Here is a 20,397-nt window from a genome sequence, read left to right on the forward strand (position 1 = left end):
AGTGATACTGTATCCCTGCCAGGGATACAGTGATACACCTGGTACATACAGTTCTCTGGCAGGGATACAGTGATACACCTGGTACATACAGTTCTCTGGCAGGGATACAGTGATACACCTGGTACATACAGTTCTCTGGCAGGGATACAGTGATACACCTGGTACATACAGTTCTCTGGCAGGGATACAGTGATACACCTGGTACATACAGTTCTCTGGCAGGGATACAGTGATACACCTGGTACATACAGTTCTCTGGCAGGGATACAGTGATACACCTGGTACATACAGTTCTCTGGCAGGGATACAGTGATACACCTGGTACATACAGTTCTCTGGCAGGGATACAGTGATACACCTGGTACATACAGTTCTCTGGCAGGGATACAGTGATACACCTGGTACATACAGTTCTCTGGCAGGGATACAGTGATGCACCTGGTACATACAGTTCTCTGGCAGGGATACAGTGATACACCTGGTACATACAGCTCTCTGTCAGGGATACAGTGATACACCTGGTACATACAGTTCTCTGGCAGGGATACAGTGATACACCTGGTACATACAGCTCTCTGGCAGGGATACAGTGATACACCTGGTACATACAGTTCTCTGGCAGGGATACAGTGATACACCTGGTACATACAGCTCTCTGGCAGGGATACAGTGATACACCTGGTACATACAGTTCTCTGGCAGGGATACAGTGATACACCTGGTACATACAGTTCTCTGGCAGGGATACAGTGATACACCTGGTACATACAATCTCTCTGGCAGGGATACAGTGATACACCTGGTACATACAGTTCTCTGGCAGGGATACAGTGATACACCTGGTACATACAGTTCTCTGGCAGGGATACAGTGATACACCTGGTACATACAGTTCTCTGGCAGGGATACAGTGATGCACCTGGTACATACAGTTCTCTGGCAGGGATACAGTGATACACCTGGTACATACAGTTCTCTGGCAGGGATACAGTGATACACCTGGTACATACAGCTCCTCTCTGGCAGGGATACAGTGATGCACCTGGTACATACAGTTCTCTGGCTGGGATACAGTGATACACCTGGTACATACAGCTCCTCTCTGGCAGGGATACAGTGATACACCTGGTACATACAGTTCTCTGGCAGGGATACAGTGATACACCTGGTACATACAGTTCTCTGGCTGGGATACAGTGATACACCTGGTACATACAGCTCCTCTCTGGCAGGGATACAGTGATACACCTGGTACATACAGCTCCTCTCTGGCAGGGATACAGTGATGCACCTGGTACATACAGTGCTCTGGCAGAGATGCAGTGATGCACCCTCAGTACATGGTTAGGCTGCTGTGGGTTTGCACAATATTTACTAAGGTCACAAACAGAGATCGTCTTACAAGGAATGTAAAGTAATGGTGTGAGAGTCTGACCATTTGGTAGCAGTAAATAGGATAGAAGCTGTGTTACATTAATCTTTTCTTGCCTTATTAGCGGGAGGGAGCTCATACCATACACATAGGGATAGTTTATTTAATTCCAGTGGATTTGTAATTAAATGATGCCAGCTCATGATTCTGCAATAGAATGAAACTACTACTGTGGTACAAAGTAACTTACAATGAAATTTATCTCAAATCTACATTTAATTTAAGTTTAAAATGAAGTGTGAGTTACATGGCTGCTGTTACTGATTTTCTGGCGGCGAATAGCTCTAAATAAAATGGCTGCTGAAATAAATAAGCATGTGCAGCCATTTACAAAGCCGTTGGATTTTTGTACACTGGTAGACAGTGAATTATAGCACATTACATTATTTGCTTGGTGCGTGCTAGCGTTAGTGAGGTGGGTGTAAGGCATTAGTGAGGTGGGTGTAATGCGTTAGTGAGGTGGGTGTAAGGCATTGGTGAAGTCGGTGTAAGACGTTTGATTGGTGTAAGGCATTGGTAAGGATTTTGTAAGGCGTTGGTGAGGTTGGTGTATGGCGTTGGTAAAGTCGGTGTAAGGTGTTGGTGACGTCGGCGTAAGACGTTGGTGAGGTCGGTGTTTGGCGTTGGTGAGGTCGGTGTAAGGTGTTGGTGAGGTCGGGGTAATGCGTTGGTGAGGTCAGCATAAGACATTAAGTCGGTGTAAGACATTAGGTCAGTATAAGGAGTTGATGAGGTCAGGGGAAAGGCAGTGGTGAGGTCAGTGTAAGACGTTAGGTCGGTGTAAGGCGTTGGTGAGGTCGGTGTAAGTTGCTGGTGAGGTCGGTGTAAGGCGTTTGTGAGGTTGGTGTAAGGTGTTGGTGAAGTCGGTGTAAGGCGTTGGTAAAGTCATGTAAGACGCTAGATTGATGTAAGGAGTTGGTGAGGTCAGTGTAAGTTGTTGGTGAGGTAGGCGTAAGGCTTTGGTGAGGTCGGCATAAGGCCTTGGGGAGGTCGACGTAAGGCGTTGGTGAGGTTGGCGTAAGGCATTGGTGAGGTCAGCGTAAGACGTTAGGTCGATGTAAGGAGTTGGTGAGGTCGGTGGAAGGCATTGGTGAGGTAGGCGTAAGGCTTTGGTGAGGTCAGCGTGAGGCGTTGGGGTGGTCAAGATAAGGCATTGGTAAAGTCGGCGTAAGGCGTTGGTGAGGTTGTCGTAAGGCGTTGGTGAAGTCGGCGTAAGGCATTGGTGAGGTCAACGTAAAGCATTGCTGAAGTCAGTGTAAGGCATTGGTGAAGTCAGTGTAAGGCGTTGGTGAAGTCAGCATAAGATATTGGTGATGATGGCGTAAGGCATTGGTGAGGATGGTGTAAGGCGTTGGTGAGGCTGCAATTCTTTTAATAGGCAAACTCCACCTAACATTTCCCTTATTTGGAGGAGGCAATGTGGGCTTGTTTCTGGAGATGACAGAGTTTGCTACGGCCATTCTCTTAACATAATTTTATTGTTTGGCTCCAGCAGAAATGATAAGATAAAAAATTGCATATTAGGGACAGATTTGTGACAGGCTTACATTTGAGACACCTGCCAGGTGCCCTTTCACAATGTATAGACTTAAAGGGACACTGAACCCAAATTTTTTATTTTGTGATTCAGATAGAGCATGCAATTTTAATCAACTTTCTAATTTACTCCTATTATCAATTTTTCTTCATTCTCTTGCTATCTTTATTTGAATAAGAATGCATCTAAGCTTTTTTTGGGGGTTCAGAACTCTGGACAGCACTTTTCTATTGGTGGATGAATTTATCCACCAATCAGCAAGAACAACCCAGGTTGTTCATCAAAAATGGGCCGGCATCTAAACTTACATTCTTGCATTTCAAATAAAGATACCAAGAGAATGAAGAACATTTGATAATAGGAGTAAATTAGAAAGTTGCTTAAAATTTCATGCTCTATCTGAACCACGAAAGATAAAATTTGGGTTCAGTGTCCCTTTAAAGTACAGGAAGAGGGGTAATAAAGAGGTTAATACATAGAGGCTATTAGAGGGTAATAAATATATTGGTTACATAAAATGATGGTCACATAAAATGATGATAAAATAGTCCTGACAAAATCACATAAAATGATAATAAAATAAATATTCCTGATAAAAATCACATACAATGATGATAAAATAAATATTCCTAATAAAATCACATAAAATGATAATAAAATAAATACTGATAAAATCACATAAAATGATAATAAAATAAATATTCCTGATAAAAGCACATAAAATGATAATAAAATAAATATTCCTGATAAAATCACATAAAATGATGATAAAATAAATATTCCTAATAAAATCACATAAAATGATAATAAAATAAATATTCCTGATAAAATCACATAAATTGACAATAAAATAAATAGTCCTGACAAAATCACATAAAATGATGATAAAATAAAAAGTCCTGACAAAATCACATAAAATGATAATAAAATAAATATTCCTGATAAAATCACATAAAATGATGATAAAATAAATATTCCTGATAAAATCACATAAAATGATGATAAAATAAATATTCCTGATAAAATCACATGAAATGATGATAAAATAAATATTCCTGATAAAATATCATAAAATGATAATAAAATAAATATTACTGATTTAATGACCACCCCCTATTCTCTGTACACTTGTGTGTTTGGTGTGAATCTGACTCACTCTATAAGTATGGAGCAGAGTGTTTGCTCAGGGCATTGGGAGGGGCAAGGTGCCAGTAGGGGGGAAAGGGAAACAGACACACTCCTCTGGAAGGGGAGGGGCTGCAGATCAAGTTGGGTGAGTTATAGGACGCTCTGCTGGCTGCTCACAACAGAAAAGTGCAAGGAGACAGCTGGGACAGTCTGCAGGGCACAGGTGAGTGAGGGGAAGCAGGGCACATGTGAATGGGGGCAGCAGGGGGCAGGTGAACAGCATTAGTGCAGCATAGGTAGCGGGTCAACAGTGCAGCACAGGTAAATGAGGGGATGCAGGGCACATGTGAATGGGGGGCAGGAGGGTGCAGGTAAACGGGGGAGCATCAGTGCAGCATAGGTAGCAGGTCAGCAGTGCAGCACAGGTGAGTGAGGGGAAGCAGGGCACATGTGAATGGGGGCAGCAGTGCAGCATAGGTAAGCGGGGGGCAGCATACACTGATAATAAGCATGCTGTACTGTATAATGATGTGAGTATCTATACACTGATAATGAGCACACTGTACTGTATAATGATGTGAGTATCTATACACTGATAAGGAGCACACAGTATAATGATGTGAGTATCTATACACTGATAATGAGCACACTGTACTGTATAATGATGTGAGTATCTATACACTGATAATGAGCACACTGTACTGTATAATGATGTGAGTATATATACACTGATAATGAGCACACTGTACTGTATAATGAGCACACTGCACTGTATAATGATGATAATGAGCACACTGCACTGTATAATGATGATAATGAGCACACTGTACTGTATAATGATGTCAGTATCTATACACTGATAATGAGCACACTGTACTGTATAATGATGTGAGTATCTATACACTGATAATGAGCACACTGTACTGTATAATGATGTGAGTATCTATACACTGATAATGAGCACACTGTACTGTATAATGATGTGAGTATCTATACACTGATAATGAGCACACTGTACTGTATAATGATGTGAGTATCTATACACTGATAATGAGCACACTGTACTGTATAATGATGTGAGTATCTATACACTGATAATGAGCACACTGTACTGTATAATGATGTGAGTATCTATACACTGATAATGAGCACACTGTACTGTATAATGAGCACACTGCACTGTATAATGATGATAATGAGCACACTGCACTGTATAATGATGATAATGAGCACACTGTACTGTATAATGATGTGAGTATCTATACACTGATAATGAGCACACTGTACTGTATAATGATGTGAGTATCTATACACTGATAATGAGCACACTGTACTGTATAATGAGCACACTGCACTGTATAATGATGATAATGAGCACACTGTACTGTATAATGATGTGAGTATCTATACACTGATAATGAGCACACTGCACTGTATAATGATGTGAGTATCTATACACTGATAATGAGCACACTGTACTGCATAATGATGTGAGTATCTATACACTCATAATGAGCACACTGCACTGTATAATGATGATAATGAGTATCTATACACTGATAATGAGCACACTGCACTGTATAATGATGTGAGTATCTATACACTGATAATGAGCACACTGTACTGTATAATGATGTGAGTATCTATACACTGATAATGAGCACACTGTACTGTATAATGATGTGAGTATCTTTACACTGATAATGAGCACACTGTACTGTATAATGATGTGAGTATCTTTACACTGATAATGAGCACACTGTACTGTATAATGATGTGAGTATCTATACACTGATAATGAGCACACTGCACTGTATAATGATGTGAGTATCTATATACTTATAATGAGCATGCTGCACTGTATAATGATGTGAGTATCTATACACTGATAATGAGCACACTGTACTGTATAATGATGTGAGTATCTATACACTGATAATGAGCACACTGTACTGTATAATGATGTGAGTATCTATACACTGATAATGAGCACACTGTACTGTATAATGATGTGAGTATCTTTACACTGATAATGAGCACACTGTACTGTATAATGATGTGAGTATCTATACACTGATAATGAGCACACTGCACTGTATAATGATGATAATGAGCACACTGCACTGTATAATGATGATAATGAGCACACTGTACTGTATAATGATGTGAGTATCTATACACTGATAATGAGCACACTGCACTGTATAATGATGATAATGAGCACACTGCACTGTATAATGATGATAATGAGCACACTGTACTGTATAATGATGTGAGTATCTATACACTGATAATGAGCACACTGTACTGTATAATGAGCACACTGCACTGTATAATGATGATAATGAGCACACTGTACTGTATAATGATGTGAGTATCTATACACTGATAATGAGCACACTGCACTGTATAATGATATGAGTATCTATACACTGATAATGAGAACACTGCACTGTATAATGATGATAATGAGTATAATGATGATAATGAGCACACTGCACTGTATAATGATGATAATGAGCACACTGCACTGTATAATGATGATAATGAGCACACTGTACCGTATAATGATATGAGTATCTATACACTGATAATGAGCACACTGTACTGTATAATGATGATAATGAGTATAATGATGATAATGAGCACACTGCACTGTATAATGATGATAATGAGCACACTGTACCGTATAATGATATGAGTATCTATACACTGATAATGAGCACACTGTACTGTATAATGATGTGAGTATCTATACACTGATAATGAGCACACTGTACTGTATAATGATGTGAGTATCTATACACTGATAATGAGCACACTGTACTGTATAATGATGTGAGTATCTATACACTGATAATAAGCACACTGTACTGTATAATGATGTGAGTATCTATACACTGATAATAAGCACACTGTACTGTATAATGATGTGAGTATCTATACACTGATAATGAGAACACTGCACTGTATAATGATGATAATGAGTATAATGATGATAATGAGCACACTGCACTGTATAATGATGATAATGAGCACACTGCACTGTATAATGATGATAATGAGCACACTGTATAATGATGTGAGTATCTATACACTGATAATGAGCACACTGCACTGTATAATGATGATAATGAGTATATCATGGTATATAATGATGTTGAATATAAATACCTTGAACTAACCTGGTGTTCCATATCAAACTGTTTTCCCTCATATGTTGATTCCTGTCTCTTCTGTTTAGAGATGAATACTGAAGCAGGACAGTGTGAATATTCAGCTGTCTCCCAGCAAGGACACAGGTACAAGACTGGCTTCTTCCATTTCAAAGAACAGTTAACAGCTTGAGATATTAATTTAAAGGTTTTGTGTAATGAGGCAACTTTCATTATTTATTTTATCACTTTTCATGTATTTTCGCTTTGACCATTGTAGATATTCTATTTCTCAGAACTTGTAATGCACCTGCTGACTTCTCAAGGCTAACGCTGCTGCATATCTGCTCCTAATTTGCTTCAGCAGAAAACAACTGCAAAACAAGCACTTTTGTAGTTGTTATCTGCAGACTTAAAGTGAATGTAAACTTTCATGAATCAGTGCCCGGTTTATAAAAATACTATTAAAAACAGTGGCACTTTAATTCATGAAACTTTACATTGCAGCGGTTTTTACATCGGTGATCTCCCGCCCGCAGCTCCTCTGTACTGACGTCAGCAATGACGAAACCGACTTCCTCCAATCATGGCGTGCACCTCAGAGCGGCCATCTCGTGAGGCCACCCCGCACCCGGTTTTGGAGGAAGCCGGTTTCGTGCTGTGTACAGCATGAGAAGCGGGCAAGGGATCGCCAATCCAGCTTTGCTGCAGAAAAAGGTATTTAAAAAAACCTCTGCAATGTAAAGTTTCATGAATGAAAGTGCCTCTGTTTTTACAAGTATTTTAATAAACCGGGCACTGATTCATGAAAGTTTACAAAAAAACAAAGTTGTATCCAGCACACGTTACCCCAAAAAGGAGAAGAATCACAAGCAGCGGCCAAGCTTGCAATTAGCATATAAATAAAGCAAAAAGAAAGTTCTCCTTATAAACAATCTTCAAAGTTTATTCTTCCATAGTAGGAGCAGAAAAAACACCACAACGTTTCGAGCCAATGCCCCTTAATCATGTGATACAATACACCTGGTTATATAGGCATACACCTGGGGTTTTAACCCTTGCATTCTAAATGACACCTAACAGGTAGATATAGGGCCCTCTTGTGACACCTTGTGTGAAGTAAATGAAATTAAAAACAGCTAGGAGGCCTCCTAGACGAAATGTAACAAAACTCATTCTAAACATTTATATAAAACTCTTTTTGTATATAAACCTCGCACAATATGAACGTTGTTCAACAAAGACTTGATGATTGTTACAACACATATTATCTGAATGGTAATAAATATGATCTGACATGTTGTTAATAGTGATGTCGCGAAAAGTTCCCGGCAAACTTTACATGTTCGATCCGCCCCCTATTCGTCATCATTGAGTAAACTTTGACCCTGTACCTCACAGTCAGCAGGCACATTCCAGCCAATCAGCAGCAGACCCTCCCTCCCAGACCCTCCCAGTTCCTGGACAGCAGCCATTTTAGATTCATTCGGAAGCTGCATTCTTAGTGAGGGGAGGGACAGTGTAGCTGCTGCTGATTAATAGGGAAATCGATAGCTAGGCTAGTGTATTAGGTGTCCACTACAGTCCTGAAGTACTCATCTGATCTCTGCTGTAAGGACAGCACCCCAAAAGCCCTTTATAGGGCTTGAACATCAGTCTGCTTTTTTTCCTTTGTAATCTAATTGCAGTTGCCTGCCTGCCAGTGTGTGTGTCAGGCTCACAGCGTATACTGTGCCCACTTGCCCAGTGCCACCACTCATATCTGTTGTAACAGTAGTGTACATTTAAAAAAAACAACACTTTTTTGACTGTGAAATAATAGCAGACAGCTGCCAGTACCCAAGATGGCCGCCAATAAGGCAGATGGGGAGGGTTAGATAGCTGTTTTGGGGGGGATCAGGGAGGTTGGGGGCTAAGGGGGGATGCTACACCACAGCATATGTAAATATGCTATATAATTTTTTATTTTTTTTAAAAAAACTTTTATTTTAGTACTGGCAGACTTTCTGCCAGTACTTAAGATGGCGGGACAATTGTGGGGTGGGGGAGGGAAGGGAGCTGTTTGGGAGGGATCAGGGGGTCTGATGTGTCAGGTGGGAGGCTGATCTCTACACTAAAGCTAAAAGTAACCCTGCAAGCTCCCTACAAACTACCTAATTAACCCCTTCACTGCTAGCCATAATACACGTGTGATGCGCAGCAGCATTTAGCGGCCTTCTAATTCCCAGAAAGCAACGCCAAAGTCATATATGTCTGCTATTTCTGAACAAAGGGGATCCCAGAGAAGCATTTACAACCATTTGTGCCATATTGCACAAGCTGTTTGTAAATAATTTCAGTGAGAAACCTAAAATTGCGAAAAAAATTAATTTTTTTTAAATTTGATCGCATTTGGCGGTGAAATGGTGGCATTAAATATACCAAAATGGGCCTAGATCAATACTTTGGGTTGTCTACTACACTACACTAAAGCTAAAATTAACTCTACAAGCTCCCTACATGCTCCCTAATTAACCCCTTCACTGCTGGGCATGACACGTGTTGGTGCGCAGTGGCATTTAGCAGCCTTCTAATTACCAAAAAGCAACGCCAAAGCCATATAAGTCTGCTATTTGCCATAATTGCATAAGTTGTTTGCATTTGGCGGTGAAATGGTGGCATGAAATATACCAAAATGGGCCTAGATCAATACTTTGGGTTGTCTTCTAAATATAAATATATACATGTCAAGGGATATTCAGGTATTCCTGACAGATATCAGGGTTCCAATGTAACTAGCGCTCATTTTGAAAAAAAGTGGTTTTGAAATAGTAAAGTGCTACTTGTATTTATGGCCCTATAACTTGCAAAAAAAGCAAAGAACATGTAAACATTGGGTATTTCTAAACTCAGGACAAAATTTAGAAACTATTTAGCATGGGTGTTTTTTGGTGGTTGTAGATGTGTAACAGATTTTGGGGGTCAAAGTTAGAAAAAGTGTGTTTTTTTCCATTTTTTCCTCATATTTTATAATGTTAGGTGATTTATGCCCTTTATGGATTAAAACCAGACTCTGCATCAATTATGTAATTTTCATGGGAGTTTTGCCATGGATCCCCCTCCGGCATGCCACAGTCCAGGTGTTAGTCCCCTTGAAACAACTTTTCCATCACTATTGTGGCCAGAAAGAGTCCCTGTGGGTTTTAAAATTCGCCTGCCTATTGAAGTCTATGGCGGTTCGCCCGGTTCGCGAACATTTGCGTAAGTTCGCGTTCGCAGTTAGCGAACCCAAATTTTTATGTTCGCGACATCACTAGTTGTTAATAATGAAAAATAGACAATTCAATCCACAAATAGCAAGGAGAACTTTCTTTTTGCTTTAATTATCATGAAAGTTTACATTCACTTTAAACCAAGATTGGCTCTTACAAATATGGCAAATGATTGGCAGAGTTTATCTATTGGAAAACAATTGCAGCAAACACGGTTTTATAATGTGCTGTAAAAATGACTTGTATGTTATTCTGAAGGAAATGCATCAGTATTACAAGGTGTTTCTGCTCAGTTATTTATTAACAGTGAATCTCACTGTCATTTACATTCAGGGAAAGCTGCTGTGATGGGCAAAAATCAGTCACAATTCAAACCCCACCAGATACACCGCTGCTGGGCAAAGACCCCGAGAGAGACACGGATGGAGGAGACGAGCAGGTGATTTGCAATATACCCTGTTACAGTCTGCCTGTCTCTGTATATTATATAAAATTCACTAACTAGTTGTGTGAACACCTGTATGGTACCTCCTAATGCTCCCTATAACTCCTCCTATTGCACCATATAACCCTCCCTATAGCTCCTCCTATTGCACCATATAACCCTCCCTATAGCTCCTCCTATTGCACCATATAACCCTCCCTATAACTCCTCCTATTGCACCATATAACCCTCCCTATAGCTCCTCCTATTGCACCATATAACCCTCCCTATAACTCCTCCTATTGCACTATATAACCCTCCCTATAACTCCTCCTATTGCACCATTTAACCCTCCCTATAACTCCTCCTATTGCACCATATAACCCTCCCTATAGCTCCTCCTATTGCACCATATAACCCTCCCTATAACTCCTCCTATTGCACCATATAACCCTCCCTATAGCTCCTCCTATTGCACCATATAACCCTCCCTATAGCTCCTCCTATTGCACCATATAACCCTCCCTATAGCTCCTCCTATTGCACCATATAACCCTCCCTATAACTCCTCCTATTGCACCATATAACCCCCCCTATAACTCCTCCTATTGCACCATATAACCCTCCCTATAACTCCTCCTATTGCACCATATAACCCTCCCTATAACTCCTCCTATTGCACCATATAACCCTCCCTATAACTCCTCCTATTGCACCATATAACCCTCCCTATAACTCCTCCTATTGCACCATAAAACCCTCCCTATAACTCTTCCTATTGCACCATATAACCCTCCCTATAGCTCCTCCTATTGCACCATATAACCCTCCCTATAACTCCTCCTATTGCACCATATAACCCTCCCTATAACTCCTCCTATTGCACCATAAAACCCTCCCTATAACTCCTCCTATTGCACCATATAACCCTCCCTATAGCTCCTCCTATTGCACCATATAACCCTCCCTATAGCTCATCCTATTGCACCATATAACCCTCCCTATAGCTCCTCCTATTGCACCATATAACCCTCCCTATAACTCCTCCTATTACACCATAAAACCCTCCCTATAACTCTTCCTATTGCACCATATAACTCTCCATATAACTCCTCCTATTGCACCACATAACCCTCCCTATAACTCCTCCTATTGCACCATATAACCCTCCCTATAACTCCTCCTATTGCACCATAAAACCCTCCCTATAACTCCTCCTATTGCACCATATAACCCTCCCTATAACTCCTCCTATTGCACCATATACTTTCCATGTAACTCCTCCTATTGCACCATATACCCTCCCTATAACTCCTCATATTGTACCATATAACTGCTCCCTATAACTCCTATTGCACCATATAACCCTCCCTATAACTCCTCCTATTGCACCATATAACCCTCCCTATAACTCCTCCTATTGCACCGTGTAACCCTCCCTATAACTCCTCCTATTGCACCATATAACCCTCCCTATAACTCTCCTATTGCACCTTATAATCCTCCCTATAACTCCTCCTATTGCACCATATAATCCTCCCTATAACTCCTCCTATTGCACCATATAACCCTCCGTAATACTCCTATTGCACCATATAACCCTCCGTATTACTCCTATTGCTCTATATAACAGTACCATAACTCCTTCCAGTATACAATTGGATATAGCCCCTGCATTAACCACCTATTTCCCATGTAGCTGCCCCTATAACCTGCAGCCTTTTCTGTAATTCCCTTTTAATTACAGGATGATTATTGGGGTGAAACCACAACAGCTGTGACCTCTGAACGAAGCACTTCAATGGAAGATCTGGCATTAAGACGAGGGTCAACGGGTCAGCAGAAAAACTTGGCAAATTCTCGGACTAAGCTGGGGTTTTACGTATCATGTGTTGTGGCTGTATGTGCCCTGCTCACACCACCGGCTTTCATCACAATCCCACTCTTACTCTGGGGGCCTGAACTAGATCCCTGTGGGACCCCCTGCGAGGGACTGTATATTTCTGTAGCCTTCAAGTTGCTCCTAGTGGTTTTGGCTTCATGGGCAGTTTTTTTGAGATCACCACGTTATGTTATGCCTCGGCTGGTGGAGTTTCGTGCTTTGGTGGTCCTTCTGCTCTTTCTATTCATAGCCTCATATTGGCTTTTTTATGGTGTACGGATCCTGGGCCCACATGAGAAGAACTTGCTTGGCGTGGTGCAGTACGCTGCGTCACTGGTGGACGCTCTCATCTTCATTCACTACTTGGCTGTTGTCTTACTTGAGATTCGCCAGCTACAACCATTTTTCTCGCTGAAGGTTGTGCGAAGTTCTGATGGAGAAGCAAGATTTTACAACATAGGAATACTCAGGTACTTAGTATCTGATAACTAATGGCAATGACTTGTTTAATTAGGCTCATCTAGAAGCTGTTGTGTATAAGGGTCTGACAATAATAAGTATGGGGTAACTTGCCTGAAATGGTTAATATGGAGAAAATGTGGTCTCAACAGCTAGCACATTTTACTGAAACTTTATATAAATCATTTCTTGTACTAATAACCCATTCTATAACTTTTTATAAATATATATTATTACACCATACAGCCCCCCCCCTATTATTCTTCCTATTACACCCTATATCCTTCATATAACTCCTCCTATTGCACCATACAACCCTCCCTATAGCTCCTCCTATTGCACCATATAACCCTCCCTATATCTCCTCCTATTGCACCATATAACCCTCCCTATAACTCCTCCTATTGCACCATATAACTCTCCAAATAACTCCTCCTATTGCACCATACAACCCTCCCTATAACTCCTCCTATTGCACCATACAACCCTCCCTATAGCTCCTCCTATTGCACCATACAACCCTCCCTATAACTCCTCCTATTGCACCATATAACCCTCCCTATAACTCCTCCTATTGCACCATACAACCCTCCCTATAACTCCTCCTTTGCACCATATAACCCTCCCTATATCTCCTCCTATTGCACCATATAACCCTCCCTATAACATCTCCTATTGCACCATATAACCCTCCCTATAACTCCTCCTATTGCACCATATAACCCTCCATATAACTCATCCTATTGCACCATATAACCCTCCCTATAACTCCTCCTATTGCACCATATAACCCTCCTTATAACTCCCCCTATTGCACCATATAACCCTCCCTATAACTCCTCCTATTGCACCATATAACCCTCCTTATAACTCCCCCTATTGCACCATATAACCCTCTTTATAACTCCTCCTATTGCACCATATAACCCTCCTTATAACTCCCCCTATTGCACCATATAACCCTCCCTATAACTCCTCCTATTGCACCATATAACCCTCCCTATAACTCCTCCTATTGTACCATATAACCCTCCCTATAACTCCTCCTATTGTACCATATAACCCTCCCTATAACTCCTCCTATTGCGCAATATAACCCTCCCTATAACTCCTCCTATTGCACCGTATAACCCTCCCTATAACTCCTCCTATTGCACCATACAACCCTCCCTATAACTCCTCCTATTGCACCATATAACCCTCCCTATAACTCCTCCTATTGCACCGTATAACCCTCCCTATAACTCCTATTGCACCGTATAACCCTCCCTATAACTCCTCCTATTGCACCATATAACCCTCCCAATATCTCCTCCTATTGCACCATATAACCCTCCCAATAACTCCTCCTTTTGCACCATATAACCCTCCCTATAACTCCTCAATTTCAATATAACTCCAATTGCACTACATAACCCTCCCTATATTTTCTCCTATTGCACCATATAACCTTCCCTATAACTCTCCTATTGCACCTTATAACCCACCCTATAACTCCTCCTATTGCACCATATAACTCTGCCTATAACTCCTCCTATTGCACCATATAACCCACCCTATAACTCCTCCTATTGCACCATATAACTCTGCCTATAACTCCTCCTATTGCACCATATAACCCTCCCTATAACTCCACCTATTGCACCATATAACCATCCCTATAACTCCACCTATTGCACCATCTAACCCTCCCTATAACTCCACCTATTGCACCATATAACCCTCCCTATAACTCCTCATATTGCACCATATAACCCTCCCTATAACTCCTCCTATTGCACCATATAACCCTTCCTATAACTCCTCCTATTGCACCATATAACTCTCCCTATAACTCCTCCTATTGCACCATATAACCCTCCCTATAACTCCTCCTATTGCGCCATATAACCCTCCCTATAACTCCTCCTATTGCACCATATAACCCTCCTTTTAACTCCTCCTATTGCACCATATAACCCTCCCTATAACTCCTCCTATTGCACCATGTAACCTCTCTATAACTCCACCTATTGCACCATGTAACCCTCCCTATAACTCCTCCTGTTGCACTATATAACCCTCCCTATAACTCCTCCTATTGCACCTTATAACCCTCCCTATAACTCCTCCTATTGCACCATATAACCCTCCCTATAACTCCTCTTATTGCACCATATAACCCTCCTTATAACTCATCCAATTGTACCATATAACCCTCCCTATAACTCCTCCTATTTCACCATATAACTCTCCCTATAACTCCTCCTATTGCACCATATAACCCTCCCTATAACTTCTCCTATTGCACCATATAACCCTCTCTATAACTCCTCCTATTGCACCATATAACCCTCCCTATAACTCCTCCTGTAGCACCATATAACCCTCTCTATAACTCCTCCTATTGCACTATATAACCCTCCCTATAACTCCTCCTATTGCACCATATAACCTTCCCTATAACTCCTCCTATTGCACCATATAACCCTCCCTATAACTCCTCCTATTGAACCATATAACCCTCCCTATAACTCCTCCTATTACACCATATAACTGCTCCCTATAACTCCTCCTATTGCACCATATAACCCTCCCTATAACTCCTCCTATTACACCATATAACCCTCCCTATAACTCCTCCTATTGTACCATATAACTGCTCCCTATAACTCCTCCTATTGTACCATATAACCCTCTCTATAACGCCTCCTATTGCACCATATAACTCTGCCTATAGCTCCTTCTATGGCAACAAATAACCCTCCCTATAACTCCTCCTATTGCACCATATAACCCTCCCTATAACTCCTCCTATTGAACCATATAACCCTCCCTATAACTCCTCCTATTGCACCATATAACTCTCCCTATAACTCCTCCTATTGCACCATATAACCCTCCCTATAACTCCTCCTATTACACCATATAACTGCTCCCTATAACTCCTCCTATTGCACCATATAACCATCCCTATAACTCCTCCTATTGAACCATATAACCCTCCCTATAACTCCTCCTATTACACCATATAACTGCTCCCTATAACTCCTCCTATTGCACCATATAACCCTCCCTATAACTCCTCCTATTGTACCATATAACTGCTCCATATAACCCTCCCTATAACTCCTCCTATTACACCATATAACCCTCCCTATAACTCCTCCTATTGTACCATATAACTGCTCCCTATAACTCCTCCTATTGTACCATATAACCCTCTCTATAACGCCTCCTATTGCACCATATAACTCTGCCTATAGCTCCTTCTATGGCAACAAATAACCCTCCCTATAACTCTTCCTATTACTCCATGTAAGCACGCTGTATAATTTCTATTTCTCAGTGTAATGTTGGATCAAAGTGGAAATCAGGAGCACCGGCAGCGGGTTGTATAAAAAGTAAACTTTTATTCTTTACACCTTAGTGTCATTAAAAATAATCTAAATGCTTGGCACAAACAATGGAAATAAAGTTCGGATAGTCTGTTGACAACAACCTTACATGTTTCGGTTCCAAAAGCCGTCCTCATAAGCTGCTGTCAAGCACAATAAAATTAGCATATTTAAAAGCAGCAGACAAATCCTATTGGTAACAACTTGATTATTAAACAAGTAACACTTGTAAACCTACCATGTGTGTTGCTAGTCTTTAACCCTTATGTTCCCTTTTCCTGTGTGCAACAGATTAGTATAGACTTTATGCTAAAATACCTATTAGTAACCAGAATAAAGATATATATCTGTATCCCTATTCTGTTTGTATACAATATGTCTAAACTATTTATACCAATTCCTCCTGACATAGGGAATTAATCTATTATTTTGTATTGTTAGTTGTAGCTTCTTTACATCTTCCTGTACTGTTCTCAGGACATAATTCAATTACAGAAACTTCTATTTCATGTTACCCCTATAGACAGATGTACTGGGAACTGTGTAGTGAACCCTGAAGTGTTGATATAAATACTCATTTTTTACCTTATCTGACTTATCCATGATAGGTTTCCACAACCTTTCCAGATATGTGTATTCATTCTCTGTGAATAGTTTGATTTATAGAATAACCTAAGGTATATATACATTGGTATAGTGAGAGCCTACCGTGTACCTGTATCTTGAATATTATTGTACAAAGTAAATATAGATGAAGGTCTGTAATTGATCTTATCTGTCATTGCCAAAAATTCATGAGGTCATAGTCAGAGTTAAAACCATTAGGGACCCTGGTTTTTAACTTAAAAATCCAAAATACTTCCTGTCTACCCAGGATTGTCTCTCTATCCCCACCATTCTTTGGGGGCAATATCCTCTCTATGGCAGTCCAGGAAAAAACGCTGGTATCTTTGTTATGGACCGTAACAAAATGTTGTACCAACGGTGTACTGGCCTATTTTTATGGAGGAAAGATGCTCCCTTATTCTGGATCTGACCTCCCTAATTGTAAGACCTACATACTGTTTCTGACAGTCTCTGCAAGTAATCAAATAGATGATGAACGTGGACCTACAGTTCATACACATACGTTTTTGGTACTCTTGTCCAGTGTAGGTTGAAATGAAACTTGCCCCTGTGTCTACTTTTGCACAGGCTACACAGTTAGTATAATGACATTTATACATGCCTCTTGATGTCAACCATGATGAATCTTGTGTCAGTTCCTTACTAGGTAATTTAGTGGGGGAGACCATATTTCCTATGCTCATATTCTTTTTGTATGCAAATCTGCAATCCTTAACATTGATATCCGCTAGGCCATCATCTGCTCTTAATAGAGGAAGATGTTTTCTTATTATATTACAGATATTAGAATATTGGCTACTATATGTAGTTACAAACAGTAAATCTTTAGATTGATCTCTCTTTCCTGCACCCGTTCTCTCTTTACCAAGTGTAATGTTGCCTTGATAGCTATCACTCGTGCAGACACAGGTTGTGCAGTCATTGTGTGTGTGTGGGGGGGTTAAGGGCTAACAGGGCAAGTCTGGAATTCCAGAAATTGGGAGCGGCTGCCAAAGATAGTGGAAGGAGAGAGAGTGTAAAGGGCGAAAGTGGGAGAGGAGAAAGAAGGACAAAGTAAGACAGGATAGAGAGTACACAGTATGTGCTATATGCTGGATAGAGAGTACCCGGTATGTGCTACACGCTGGATAGAGAGTACTATGTATGTGCTACACGCTGGAAAGAGAGTAACCGATATGTGCTACATGCTGAATAGAAAGTACTGGGTATGTGCTATACACTGGATAGAGCGTACACGGTATGTGTTATATGCTGGGTAGAGCGTACTCGGTATGTGCTATACGCTGGGTAGAGTGTTCCCGATATGTGCTATACGCTGGGTAGAGCGTACCCCGTATGTGCTATACGCTGGGTAGAATGTACCCGGTATGTGCTACACGCTGGATAGAGAGTACCCGTTATGTGTTATACGCTGGATAGAGAGTACCCTGTATGTGCTACACGCTGGATAGAGAGTAACCGGTATGTGCTACAAGCTATATAGAGAGTACCCAGTATGTGCTACACGCTGGATAGAGAGTACTGGGCATGTGTTATACACTGGGTAGAGTGTACACAGTATGTGTTATATGCTGGGTAGAGCGTACCCGGTATGTGCTTTACGCTGGGTAGAGTGTACACAGTATGTGTTATACGCTGGGTAGAGTGTACCCCGTATGTGTTATACGCTGGGTAGAATGTACCCGGTATGTGCTATACGCTGGATAGAGAGTACCCAGTACGTGCTACACGCTGGATAGAGAGTACCCGGTATGTGCTACACGCTGGATAGAGAGTACACGGTATGTGTTTTATGCTGGGTAGAAAGTACCCGGTATGTGCTATACGCTGGGTAGAGCGTACATGGTATGTGCTATACACTGGGTAGAGCATACCCGGTATGTGATATGCGCTGGGTAGAGCATACTCGGTATGTGATACACGCAGGATAGAGAGTACCTTGTATGTGCTACACGCTGGATAGAGAGTATAAGGTATGTGTTATATGCTGGGTAGAGAGTACCCAGTTTCTGTTATACGCTGGGTAGAGAGTACCTGGTATGTGCTACATGCTGGATAGAGTACCTGGTATGTGTTATACGCTGTCTAGAGAGTACAAGGTATGTGTTATATGCTGGGTAGAGCATACCCGGTATGTGCTATACGCTGGGTAGAGCGTACACGGTATGTGCTATACGCTGGGTAGAGCATACACGGTATGTGCTACACGCTGGGTAAAGCGTACACGGTATGTGCTACACGCTGGGTAGAGAGTACCTGGTATGTGCTACGCGCTGGATAGAGAGTACCCGATATGTGTTATATGCTGGGTAGAGAGTACCCGGTATGTGCTATACGCTGGATAGAGAGTACACAGTATGTGCTACGCGCTGGATAGAGAGTACCCGGTATGTGTTATATGCTGGGTAGAGAGTACCCGGTATGTGCTACACACTGGATAGAGAGTACACAGTATGTGTTATATTCTGGGTAGAGAGTACCAGGCATTTGTTATATGCTGGGTAGAGAGTATCTGGTATGTGTTCTATGTTGGATAGAGAATACCTGCTATGTGTTATATGCTGGGTAGAGAGTACCCAGTATGTGTTATACGCTGGGTAGAGAGTACCCAGTATGTGTTATATGCTGGGTAGAGAGTAACCGGTATGTGCTACACGCTGGGTAGAGAGAGTATCCGGTATGTGTTATATGCTGGGTAGAGAGTATCCGGTATGTGTTATATGCTGGGTAGAGAGTATCCGGTATGTGTTATATGCTGAATAGAGAGTACCGGGTATTTGTTATATGCTGGATAGAGAGTACCGGGTATTTGTTATATGCTGAGTAGAGAGTATCCGGTATGTGTTATATGCTGGGTAGAGAGTATCCGGCATGTGTTATATGCTGGGTAGAGAGTATCCAGTATCTGTTACATGCTGGGTAGAGAGTATCCGGTATGTGTTATATGCTGGGTAGAGAGTATCTGGTATGTGTTATATGCTGGGTAGAGAGTACCCGGTATGTGCTATACGCTGGGTAGAGCGTACATGGTATGTGCTATACACTGAGTAGAGCATACCCGGTATGTGATATGCGCTGGGTAGAGCATACCCGGTATGTGATACACGCAGGATAGAGAGTACCTG

At 41.2% G+C, this 20,397-nt stretch overlaps 1 protein-coding gene across 1 annotated transcript; it reads left to right on the plus strand.

Moving 5' to 3' along the window:
- The first annotated feature begins 4,275 nt into the window (after nt 1-4,275).
- Nucleotides 4,276-16,819, plus strand: LOC128644318 (vang-like protein 1). Its single transcript, XM_053696976.1, has 4 exons — nt 4,276-4,320; nt 7,342-7,399; nt 10,837-10,942; nt 12,675-16,819. The coding sequence occupies exons 2-4, from the start codon at nt 7,344-7,346 to the stop codon at nt 13,299-13,301; spliced, it is 789 nt and encodes a 262-aa protein (XP_053552951.1). The 5' UTR covers nt 4,276-4,320; nt 7,342-7,343; the 3' UTR covers nt 13,302-16,819.
- The last annotated feature ends 3,578 nt before the right edge of the window (nt 16,820-20,397 follow it).

The sequence above is a fragment of the Bombina bombina genome, unplaced genomic scaffold (assembly GCF_027579735.1).
Source record: "Bombina bombina isolate aBomBom1 unplaced genomic scaffold, aBomBom1.pri scaffold_2288, whole genome shotgun sequence".
Lineage (NCBI taxonomy): Eukaryota > Metazoa > Chordata > Amphibia > Anura > Bombinatoridae > Bombina > Bombina bombina.